Source organism: Ostrea edulis, chromosome 2, assembly GCF_947568905.1.
Source record: "Ostrea edulis chromosome 2, xbOstEdul1.1, whole genome shotgun sequence".
NCBI classification, from domain to species: domain Eukaryota; kingdom Metazoa; phylum Mollusca; class Bivalvia; order Ostreida; family Ostreidae; genus Ostrea; species Ostrea edulis.
The window spans coordinates 100,088,000-100,101,218 of record NC_079165.1 but is presented as its reverse complement, the minus strand read 5'-3'; the positions used below and the strand labels follow the sequence as shown (position 1 = coordinate 100,101,218).

Genomic DNA, 13,219 nt, shown 5'->3' with positions numbered 1-13,219 from the left:
TTTAGATTTATTAAATTTTTTATTGGTTTTTGTACACATAACATAGCTCATGAATATAACAAGTCAGAGATAATTTCATTATACATGTATATGTGGAGAGAGAGAGAGAGAGAGAGAGAGAGAGAGAGAGAGAGAGAGAGAGAGAGAGGTATGTTTTAAGTAAATAGTAAGTTCCATCTGTTCCATTGAGTATCAATTTTTTACTTTTCACTATTCTTATATGTTTATTCTAATCTGAATTCAGATTTATTCAATTTTGAATTTTCCAAATTCCATTCTTCATATTGAAAAAAAACCCTACAAACTAGTGGTGAAAATCTCGAGAAAGGAACCAATCAGTTTGTTAGAACGGGTACAGATACCTTATTGGACCCCTCAGATACAATACTCCAATGCATCACATGGTTTCTATAGTGAATCAATACCACAAGTTACTGTTTATACAGATAGAATATGTTACATCATCGATTTGTACCTATTTTATTGTTAATTTTTATAATGATTGGATACATAAGCTCTGAACCTCCATATTATTACAGTTACAATTGTCATACAACACAGGTGGAAAAAAAAAAGCGTACGTCACTCTTGCACTTATTGGAGTTGTTTCCCTTGTTACAATGATCACGTCCACATTGAGTAGTTACAAAAGCAGTTGACGGTAGAGAGTAGATAGAAGAGTTACTGGTATTTTAGCTCAAGATAGATTTTCTAATGACATAAACAAGTCATGAAAAATGAAAAGGTTATATTTGAAATGATTTGTCGTGACTTTAAGGTTTAATTGACTTTGATTTAAAATGATTTGTTGTGACTTGAAGGTTCCGCCTAAGACGAATTAACCTGGTTCCTCTAGATCAATTTTCAACTAAAAGTAATAGGCAAGTATGTTATATAATGTTTAAGAAATGCAAACACACCAACCAAATCTGATGTTGGTCCATTCAGTTAACAAAAACAATGCCAAAGTTACCAAGAAGTAGAAGAAAAACTCCAAACAGACCTGTTTGACATAGACGGAACCTTCAGGTTTGATTTGCCTCGTGACTGATAAAATCCACTGTTACTTTATCACCGGGAACATAGAACTGAAACCGATCTGTCACTTTCTGTATTGTCTGTATCATGAATTCCTCTCACACCCAATGAACGTTGAAATTGTTTAATGAATAACATTTTCTTCTGCAAAATAATTTTGTAATTCTTCCTGAAGTATACATATTTTCATCCAATATTTGACTATCACGGGGTAGACGATCCACTTTACAAAAAAGAACTGTGGCTCTAGAGTGATGCTAGAGAATGTACCAAGTCCACAGTAATCACAAAATTTACAATATACCAGAAACAGTTGAGGCCCTGTAAAATATTGCCCAAGCTGGTTAGTTTATCCATTATGTCTTCCAGCTGATCTGATTGTATGATGTGGATACCTAGGAATAACATGATTAAAATCAGTAGTTATTCAGTGAATTTTAATACATTCCCCAATACTTATTCATAATTAAGCGTTTTATTCTGTATATGCTGTACATTTGCTATTATTCGCAAGGCTTTTATTTACAGGTAATTTTTTTTTAGTTCACTCGATAGTTTATATCAAATGAAAAGGTGAAGATAACGAACAGTGATCAATCTCATAACTGCTAAAAGGAATACAAAATTAAGAGTTGGGCAAACACGGACCCCTGGACACACAAGAGGTGAGATCAGGTTCCTAGGAGGAGTAATCATACCCTATCGTCCAGTTACAACCGATATTGAGCACTGCATCTTGATTAGATAAACGGAGTAATCCGTAATCAAAATCAGTGTGTAAACAACCGCCTAACAATTGGTATGAAACACATCAGACATCATGTGACCCAATGACAGGTTGTATCGTCGATGTAGATCTTTATAACGACCATAGAATTTGCGAAATGCTGACTTTGACCGAGATTACTGAAACCTTTGTATCATCAACTTGTCTGCCTCGATTCAAAAACTGATCACACGCAGAACACGCTCTTGCATATCAAATCAGTCGAGATATATAAACACCATATGCAGGTGATAGTGGAATATTGCTATAATCAATCTCGCAAAAATAGAATCTCTTAAATATTTCCGGATCGACAGAAAGTGGAATATATCACAAGCAATTAAACAATCGAAGCATTTTACACAGGTATTTCTTTTCAAACCAGCATTTTTGCACTTTGTTGTAAGTTTTTGTAATGTAACAATTTTAAATATGTTGCTGACAGCTACATAGTATAACGGCCCCATCCCGTTACCTCGATTATTCATGTCTTTCACAGCACCATTCGATGTTGAATTCGCCACTCCACGTGTTGCATCCTCTACTACATACACATTGTATCCTGGAAATAGGAATTTAGATAGAAGCATAGAGTTGGGTACTTTATATTTCGAATTTGACATAGATCTAATTGACCTTCGTAATACAAGAGCGCTATAAGTAAATTAGTAAGTACTTTATTTATTCATAGTGACATATATGCATTCTCAGACATTACGTTAGCAGGCAGTCTGTTAAAAACAAATCAAATACCCGGCCCATCGGGATATATATCACACTGAACACAAAACATTAATTCAATATTTAAAGAACGGGAAAAAGGAGCACATCGTTAAGAAATAATGAAATAAAATAAATGAAAATAAACACAATGAAAATATATACCTATGTACCAAGTTCAACAGTGCCTTTTATGAGATATTGGGAATGTATATTTGACTTATAGATATGCATCATTGAAAAACAACATTTTTTTCTGAAAATAACTGACTACGCATATACGAAGAATATAAATAGTTCGACACCTGGCGAGGATATTTGAAATTAGCATTCATGGCTATAAGCGACGGCAAACCTCTGTAAAGACTCTTAAATCTAATCTAAACATTTTCAGAACGCAAATCTCAGCTGCCATTAACTCAGTGCTGGAATGTTTTTCATATAATCGTGTCAACTGGGAAACGCATGAGAGAAAAACATATGCACAGAACGTAACCATAATTTCCATGATGAAGGCATTTTTTTGGTTTGAAATTTACGTATAAATCAATTGTTTCCTAATTGCCGTCTCGAGAGTTGCAAATTTTTCGAACACCAATTTGAATAATAAAACTTTTGATGGAAAAAAATTACTACTGAACAACACCGAAGGAAGAATCGATAAAATTCCATAGCAAATATGGTGAAATAATTGAATATACCATACAAAAATTGTATTTTTGTGAAATCATGCAGATTAAAGTAATTCCACTCTCATGTGACGTCATAAGATTTTGCAAAACCAATGATTTATTTAGATTTATGCATGATAGGAACATAAATTTTTTATTGGAGTCTTTCCCGATAGTTAATGTAAATAAATCTTGTAAAATATGAAATATTTCAAAATTCTAAATGAATAATCAATGATATGTTTTAAAATATTGAATCCAAAGACAATAACTCTGTTTTGATTGATTGATTTATTAAGTGTCCATTATGCGATACATTTCCTTTATTTTTCACAAACATTTTGTATATTTTGTAAAGAAACAGTTTCATGAAATTGTCATGAATACTATTATATCGTTATAACCAGTTTTTGTGAAATTCTTATAACGCAGTTGAAGGAAAATAGCAATTATCTGACATTGATCTATCATTTTGTTTATGTATGTCTCGCATCTTAAAAAGTCCGATGAACTATATATAATATTTGACAATTCATTATTTTTAACTCTAGTAAATTGAAATGAATACACTTTCTATACTTTTATCATTAAGGACACTTTTACTGACCTAGTTTCTTAGCGTCTTTGGCGGTGTAAAAGACGCAGTAATCCAAGGCAAGCCCCGTAACAATAACTGTGCTGATTTTGTTCTCTTTCAGTTTGCGGTCGAGCTGTGTATGGCTGAACCCACCATTATCAAAAAATGCAGAATACGAATCAATCTGTAATAGAATGTATATTAAGGATTTGTGTCATATATTTTAATAAAAAAAAAAAAAAGCGCGAAAACCAAACCCTTCATGAACTTAACGTTTTTCGTTTCAACTGTGACCTAGGGACAATTTTTGCTACTTCAGTTGACTTTGAAACGTGTATTCGAGTGTTTATACCATTTCAATGTGAATATTGTTACAGTACAATTAAACTGAAAATCTAACTTTTGAATGGTATGAAGCCCACGATAACTACACTTCGCATATTTGTTGATAGACATCGTTATCCTCTAGAAACTGAACAATTTCTATATACACCAAGTCCTCTGTCTCAGTATGAGAACTCAAAAGTGAAACACCATTTATATGTATTAAACCACACAATAGGAACTCTTAAATTTCAGAAAGGTAGACCTTGATCATTCAATAACAAGAGAAGGTACATGAAAAATTTTGATTTAGAAGGTTTGGTAAGGTCGCCCCACCACATTCAAGCTGACTTTCCCTGATGTTACCTTCAAGCATATACAGCCATGTTTGCCACATATGATGCAAGTTTGATACATGTATGATACACACTTGCCTATGATCCTCATATGAAACTCACTTCATATGAGGATCACATGTGGCACTTTTCCTTATGCACACCCTTGAAAATCTTAAAAAGATCGCTATATTTACTCGAATGCATGGAGGCATTTACCTTACAATGATAACCCTTTTTGACGATGAAATCACTATTTTTCTTTGTGATGTTTGACGCGAACTCAGCAGTAGTTGTATTCTTGATGCAGTGATCTGGCCACAGGACTTGAGTGATATTGTACTCCACATCACATTGTGATGTCGGGTCGCACAGCATGCCTGGAGAAGACATACGGTTTTATTTCAAGATGTATAGACATGTGTATGCTTCTATCAACAAGTAAACATATTGAAAATCTAAATCTGATTCCAAAGTTTAATTCTACATATCCCTCATATTGTTTTAACGTGATATAGCTCATGGCAGCATGAAGTTTGTTCAATCAAAATTGAACAGGTGCATTACATAAGATGGAATATGTTGATATATGTCGTGAAATCAACAATAAAGACACAGAGGGGGAATCAAAATGTTGCCCTTGGATACCTTATGGATAAAAGTCGACGTCATGTGCGGTTTTTTGTTTGAAACATCGCTATATTTAACTAACACTTACAAGAAAACGACAAGAGACATAGGGAAAAATTAATGTGTTCTGACAATGGCATATTGTGGAAATATTATGTAAAACTTATACGGTACCAATTTTGATGCACCAGATGCGCATTTCGACAAATAATGTCTCTTCAGTGATGCTCAACCGAAATGTTTGAAATCCGAAATAACTATGAAGTTTTAGAGCTAAATATAGCCAAAAACAGCGTGCCAAAAAAGTGGAGCCAAATTCGTCCAAGGATAAGAGCTATGCATGGGGGAGATAATTCTTAATTTTGAAATGAATTTCTAAATTTTATAACAGCAATTAAATATACATCCGTATTTTCAAGCTAGTAACGAAGTACTTAGCTATTGGGCTGTAGAGACCCTCGGGGACTAACAGTCCACCAGCAGAGGCCTCGACCCAGGGGTCATAATGTAAAACTTATACGGTACCAATTTTGATGCACTAGATGCGCATTTCGACAAATAATGTCTCTTCAGTGATGCTCAACCGAAATGTTTGAAATCCGAAATAACTATGAAGTTTAATTTGATCAAATTTGTAGACAGGGCCGATTTTTCTTCCTAACGTGCCTAGCTCTTTATCCAATTACATGTGTATTTCAAAACGGAGAACTAGATGCAAAAAATACATGTACGAAAACGCAACGCGGAATTTTCACTAAGTGAACATATTCACAAGTGTTTTCAAGTGGACGTACTTGTCCTTTACGAAACTAAATCGTTAAATGCTTTCAAAATATTGTACACGGGGAATAGATAGTACATTCACATGTTAAATCCATATAACCCAGATCTTCAGGCAATGCAGCAATCCCTTAAGTTTGACATTTAAAAAACACACAGGGGAATCATGGTTTAAATTACGCAAGAACAATCACACGAACGAACAGGCAAGCATTCCGATATCAAGAGTGTATTATATCGAATACCCGGTATATTCCGCACCTCTGTTGTCAAGGGATACCAAGATCTCTCTCATGGAATGGGACATACGAAACTGGAGTAAATGGGCATGGAATTTGTAATCGTTCAAGCAGTCGAAAGGCTACAATTTTTAGTTCCTACTAAAACTTTGGCGATATTGAGTCACGAGAAAACATGTCATTCGGAAGATTGATTGTATCTTGCTTAAAGTCCCTCTCGAGAATTTTTCACTCATATGGAGACATCACCAATACCGGTGAAGGACTTTAAATTTAGGCCTATGCTCGTCGCTTACGGCCATCGAGCAGTGAGGGTTCTTTAGCGTGCCACACCTACTGTGACACGGGGCATCCGTTTTTAAGGTCATATCCGAGGACCCGTGATATTCACACCTGATGCCGTGCTTTTGTCGATTCTTCTCAAAATGAAGCTTGGTAAAAATATCAAAAGACTATGCATTGTAGTTTCTGAGAAATTGTAACAAAATATCTATATAGAAATGTGTGACAAAAGAAGGACGAGTGTATGAACAGGCGTTCAATGGGACGGGCAGGAAAATCAAAATAATCCCTATTTCTGTTTTTGTTTTGTTTCTCTTTTATATATTTTTTAAAATTATAAACCCACCTTCATTGTTGTATTGTAAGATCACTGTGTTATATGGCGCTTTCCCGCTGTGCTGTGAAGCAAATGACACGTGATCAACACAATGCCAGTCCTGAGAAAACACAACCAATGAAAACAGATTGTCGTATTTTCTGCGGATATCGTTGATAACGGGAATTACATGATCACCATCAGCGACAGGAAGATTTCCAGTTGGAAGGAAGCAATTCTGGACGTCTATCACCAACAATGCTATTTTATCCGCGAACACCGGAACAGAAGCAAATATTTGGCACAAAGCAAAAATCCTGCAATCAATACAAATACAATTTTCTTCCGTATTGAGTAGATTTACATTGAATTCGTTCACATATTCATATTCTTATAAAGGTTGCGGATTGGATATTTAACCGTTTTTCTTTAAAATTGACTGATAACCTATAACAAATACAGGTGCTTAATTTTGATCTCGGATATCAAATTATCGTTCCTGGGGACAATGACCAGGACATCACTGTTATTCGACGGCCACAGGTGCATTTGTCAACCGCAAAAACAAAGCATTATACGACAACTATGTTCTCAGATTACCTGAACATGACAGGTAAAATATAAAAATAATAATTACAATGATGACATTATCTACAGGTGTAGGTAAAATATTTGTTTAAATCATATGCAATAACAATATTATTAAAGTTCATAAGTACATGTATAATATCCAAAATGTATATGAATCCTTTTCGTGTCTCAGAAGTTTTATTGTCAATTGATTTTACGAATATGCAGTTGTGTCCCTCTAAATTCGCATAGTTATGTGCCTGTGTACATTTTCGCGCAGTTACATTTAATTTTTGCGTCCGATGGACTACAATTTGCAGGTAACCATAGGAGTAAGTAAGTATTTCAACAAGTATTTCAAAATGTCGAGGATACAAACGTTCTCTCAATGTGAATTACCACACCAACATTTATTGATTGGCTCGTTACAGCATTTCATAGGAAGTATGACTTCACCATCAAAAGAGTATTCACGCTCTCAATTTAAAAAAAAGAAGATTTTTGTGGGTTTTTATTTTCAGAATAATAAAAAGTTGTTTTGTTTGCAAAAAGAAATTTCAAAGTTAAAATTCGCTGGGATTTTTTATGCATGATATAAATACATGCCAAAAGACTCGGGTAGACATTTTATCTTTTCTAAATAAACAAATATTTTTGACAATCAAAAACGTCATTTATTAATATTTCTTAAATCTAAGACTAAATTCTTAAATCAAAACAAAACATTTCCTATGAAATGATTGAGAGCTTGTATCACTTTTGCGATGACGAAATCGTATTTCATAATTATGAGATGCTTTAATGAGCCATTAAATAAAATTTTGGTGCAGCAATTCACCTTAATATTGCAATAGAAATACTGAACTTTATACTACAATAAAATGAATTATCAGTATATGATTTGCTATTTAAACATACTTAATAAAGGAAGACAAATTATAAACTCTGCTCATGTGTTTCGTCTCTGTGCCAGTTAAAGGGGCATTAGCTGTGGAAGTAATGGCAACCATTTTTTTTCTTCTTCTCAAAATCTCTCAATGGCATAGGAATGTATATCAATGACTAATAAAAACATTTCTTTTGTACAAAAAACATGAGAAACCTAATAAAACTATGTTAGATAACCGCTTTTAGTGTAAAGAAATACATATATGTAACGAAGAAAGATTGTCTTGCAAGACCATAATTATTTAATCCCCAAAATTACATATTTATGTGCCTACTTTGAGGTTAAAAAGTGTTTGAAATAATTTTGAAAATACTGATGTTATTACGGAAATATATAATATAGAGCAATTTTCATTCGATTAAATTTTTGGTGACAAAATGACCCTTTAAGTTTTGGTACTAAGTGGAAGACAAATAAAATCTTGCAGACTAGCCAGGCAGATTTATGAAAGGTAAATACTATACCTGAGGAAGTCTGACATGCCGGCGTTGGTTGAGTGTAGAAATTCCAGTTAGTTTGATATTTTCCTAAGTAGCCGTGCGCTTAGCTCTCTGAAAAATAAAAGAAGACGAAAATCAATAAATATTATTTGGTCTCAAAAAATTGAACAAAATACACGTTTGTGTATTGCGTCGTATAGCGAACTTTGTACCGGTCAAACCGGAATTCAAAAACAAAAATTCTTTGCAATTTTAAAATCCTGCTTTACCTGATGCTTCCTCGATCTTCGTGACGTAACAAGTTTATTTAGTAGACATCAGAGTTATTTCTTTCTTTCAGTAAATGTACAACAAATTCCTCTAGTACTATGACCGATCTCTTAACGATCTGTTCCTCGTCTTAAGTAAACAATTTACTACAATTTGACCATTTCGTGTCCATCTTAATGGTGAGATTAGGGTGTGATGGACGAAGGGTCATCAATGACCAGTTACGCTTCGCTTTAACCAGTTTAGCACCTGTACACATGGATGGTTACATGATCTATATCAACGTATTTTGGTTTGTTCTCCATTTCGTTCGTATTTGAATATCCACTTTGCGCTCGAAGGGAATCTACTTAGGGAACTGCAATTAAATAATCTTTGTTGATTTTTTTTTTTTAAATACGAAAGTTTAATAAAAGATTATTCAAAATTCCATACATATATATTAAATATATGATATGTAATTATGTATGCATGTACCCGCTTATTTTCATGTATATATGGTATTCATATATATTATTTTGGTAAATGATCGGATCTGGAGGCTTATAAAAGTGCAAGAAATTGTGACATTTTTCATTTGGAGGTTAAAAACCAGAAGCTTTGCACAAAAAAATTGTCGCTATTTTGTCTTATAAAAATCTTAGTTTGGTTAGATTTTTGAAAAAATCTTAAATATTTTGATGGCAATCATGAACCTACGAAATTCATAAACTTGATTTACTACACATATATGATGCATAAATTATATTGACATATCACTGCATTATTTCCGCAAAACTTGATTTTTAACTCCGATAATCAGAGTTAAAAATCAAGTTTTGCGCAAAAAATGCAATTTTTTTGGTCTTTATCACAGTAAAAACAAAGTGTTTAAAAAATAAACAACAAATTGAAACGGATAATCAACTACATGTAGTTAAACACGTTTGATTTTCAAACATTTTTCAATTTTTAGGAAACTGATGACGTCGGTGCTTTGGTCCTGCTTTTTATTCTCTCCTTTTCGGAAACACACTGTAAAAATACATATAGATGTGTATGCCTAGCATACGATACTGAAAATAATTGTAGACTAGGTCGACAGAGTGATTTATTTATAAAAACAAGGAAAACCATATAATACTATATATATATATATATATATATATATATATATATATATATATATATATCGGGTTCAGGGAATCTGAACGGGTTCGATATCTTAAAAATGCTAATTTGACAGTTGGACAGTGATGCCATATTTCCTTTTATGATATAAAAATCCCTAAATAATCGTTTCCCAGCTTTCTCATCTGCCATTTGGCAGAGAGGTAGTATATCGATCATCCAAGTCCAACTACATGCTCGGGTCTCTAGAATTTTAATTGCAAAACAATCACACTAGGGTATCTTCATAACTACTACTCTGCAAAAATTTAATCTTACGTCGAGGCGTTAAATCAAAGTTTGGTAAATTCACAAAGGTAAAAGTATTCATTCATAACATGTGACCTAATAATGTTACATACCTTCATTGATTTCCATGAAGTTTGGCATGCAAATATCAGTGATTGGGATAAGCCCCCCCCCCCTCCCCCCCATTTCTAAGTCGTGCTCAAAAACAGAGTTATGCCTGTAACAGGAAGGGAGAAAATGCAACGAGAGAGAGAGAGAGAGAGAGAGAGAGAGAGAGAGAGAGAGAGTATATGTGTTGCATTTCACTCCGACCAAATTAAATGTACAGTGTAAGTAACCAACATTCGACTAGTCTGCTACAGTTCAGGAGGTGATCGTGCTCTATAATTATGATACTTGGCATACTTCTTTTTATTGCTCCCTCAGAGTGAGTTTAATCTCTTGCAGATTGAATAAATCATCGGTATATTTACACTGTACAATGATTGTGTAATCAATTGCGCTATTCCTTACTACGATACATTAAACACTAGCGATTATGTTGACATGATCCCGCTTATGTTAACATGATCCCGCTTATGTTAACATGATCCCGCTTATGTTAATATGATACCGCTTATGTTAATATGATCCCGCTTATGTTAACATGATACCGCTTATAGTTTTTTTTTCTTTAGGTTAATGTGGTATATCATTTATTTTTGAAAAGCAGATTTTTCTTTAAATTGAGGCAGGCTACTCACAAACAAGTTGATGTTACTTAAGAAATAAGATATCATTTTTGAGTGTTATTGGGATATGACATGAGGTTGGTCACGTGATCAAATCCTATAGCATCCAAAGAAACCACTTGGATCACCTCGGCCGATTCCATCTAGATGTAGGGTACCGGAATCTGCCGAAAAAACGTAACGTGAAAAGGATATACCTGTATTGCACGTACATTTTTGCGCACGTGAATTTGATTGGTTGCTTTTTGTTTACATCATTAATTAGGTATTCATATCATAAGCCAACAGTATAACTTATATTTGATTGCAATCTTTTATAAGATTGTTATGGCCATTTTAGTATCCTAAAATTGAAAGAAAATCAATGCACGTACATTCACGCGCTCACATGTACAACTCTGCCATTGTTTTGATGTCATTCAACCGACATTTAAGCCATATATGAATTTCATAGTGTTTGCATCAAATATACATTGTAAGAAAGTTATAGTGATTTTCAAATCGTCCTATCAGAATGAAACACACGTGCTGGCCAGTAGTTTTGACCATAGCAAATGGTAAGGAGTTCTAAGATATATTTACAAATCAAATTTGATGAAAAACAAAAACGTTATGGTCCTTCCAAGAATTAACGTTCAAAAGATGATGCACGTACATACGCATGCTCGTTGGTATTTTTGATTAAATTGATCGATAGATATTTACATTATCTACCTATTCTGTAAAAATATTCCCTTTCCCTTAATTCACTACAAAGCCACAGACGTTTTAGTACTATCCAATCAAAATGAAGCATGCAAGTGCAGATTGGTGATTTTAATTATGCCAATCAGTTTAGAACATCAAGATAAACCTACTGTATACATTACAAATGATTTCACGGTAAAACAAAAAAAGTTAGACTATTCGGAAGTTAGTGTACCAAAAGTCCAATGCACGTACATGCATTTTCAAAGAAAATGACATTCGTTCTGCACATCTACAAATAATATACTTATCACCCTAAAGAGATTTCATATTGATCCTTAGAGTAGTTTCTGAGAACACTCCCGGACAAAAATGTACCGGAGATAATAATAACAAACTACAACTGTGTTGGGATGCCAACACAAATGTCCCCGAACACTTCCCATGTCGAAAATGGACCCAGCTCAGAATACCAGAAATGGAACCGGGATCCTCAATTCATACTAGAATCTAAATTTGCTTGAAATTCGACAAATTCGATTTTTGGTAGCCAATTTTGGAATGGTGACTGTTTTGAAACATTTGAAAATTGAATGAAAAGAAATACTGATGCTAGAAATGAAGTTAGGACCCTCATTTGACCCCAAAACGCAAATGTCGTAGATATATATACACTTTAAAATGTTTCTGTATATGACGGCCATTTTCAAAATGGCGGGACAAAAAATTGATTGTGGAAAAGGACTTTGATTTTTTAAAACGTTTATTTGGCAGACATTTTGAAAAAAAAAATGAAAGTGATTTCAAGCCTCCACATGGTCCCCTATCAGCCCACAAAGTTTGAATTCGATCTGTTGAGGCACTTTCATAAAATTGCACGGGCAAGTGATATTAAGAAGAAGATTAAGAAGAAACGGAGCAAAAACAATACGTCCCCGACACTACGTGTTCGGAGACATAATGAGAAGAAACAGAGTAAAACAATACATTTATATTCCCAAACTTCGTTTTAAAAATATAATGCATCTTTTAAAATATCAGAATTAAAACTTTCACACGTATAGAATATAAGTGGTACCTGAAATGCTCTCGTTTTGCGTTGCTATATTTCATGAGTAGGGATCTGAATTGAACTGTCTGCTAGAGCTCTACATTTGTATAAATATTTACTTTGTGCATTTCGTTCATATCGCTAGGCTAATACACACCCTTTATACAGAAATGAATCATTATCGTGTGTGTGAATTTTTTTCTCATTTCAAATGATTCATGAATGAGAGTAAAGTAAATGATCATAGAATTAGGCAAACACAGTCTACCTACCCCCCCCCCCCCTAAAAACAAAAATCGCCAACAGCAAATAATCCGTTGAAACACTGTAATGGACCATAGCTAAGAACCATTTCTGGATGTTTGTACACTACTTTCTTTGACAACTAATCAATTTCTTACTTTGGAAAGTTGAAAAAATAAATGAATAATTCCTACATATGGTA

The 13,219-nt window shown here is 33.7% G+C and overlaps 1 protein-coding gene across 11 annotated transcripts in view; it reads right to left on the bottom strand.

The window, feature by feature from the left end:
• The window catches only part of LOC125679636 (nicotinamidase-like), a 37,947-nt gene continuing 24,728 nt past the window's right edge, over positions 1-13,219 (bottom strand). For 6 of the 11 annotated variants that reach the window (XM_048919022.2, XM_048919017.2, XM_048919019.2 and 3 more), the window contains 6 exons: positions 8,662-8,748; positions 6,709-6,995; positions 4,651-4,811; positions 3,803-3,956; positions 2,280-2,366; positions 1-1,433 (listed from right to left, as the gene is read on the bottom strand). In XM_048919022.2, coding sequence (XP_048774979.1) covers positions 1,285-1,433; positions 2,280-2,366; positions 3,803-3,956; positions 4,651-4,811; positions 6,709-6,995; positions 8,662-8,678 — 855 coding nt within the window. In that variant the 5' untranslated portion in view covers positions 8,679-8,748 and the 3' untranslated portion in view covers positions 1-1,284. Of the gene's footprint in view, positions 1,434-2,279; positions 2,367-3,802; positions 3,957-4,650; positions 4,812-6,708; positions 6,996-8,661; positions 8,749-8,906; positions 9,266-11,048; positions 11,201-12,801; positions 12,883-13,219 lie in introns of those variants that run through there. The other 5 variants (XM_056155734.1, XM_048919021.2, XM_056155736.1 and 2 more) reach the window with 4 other exon arrangements.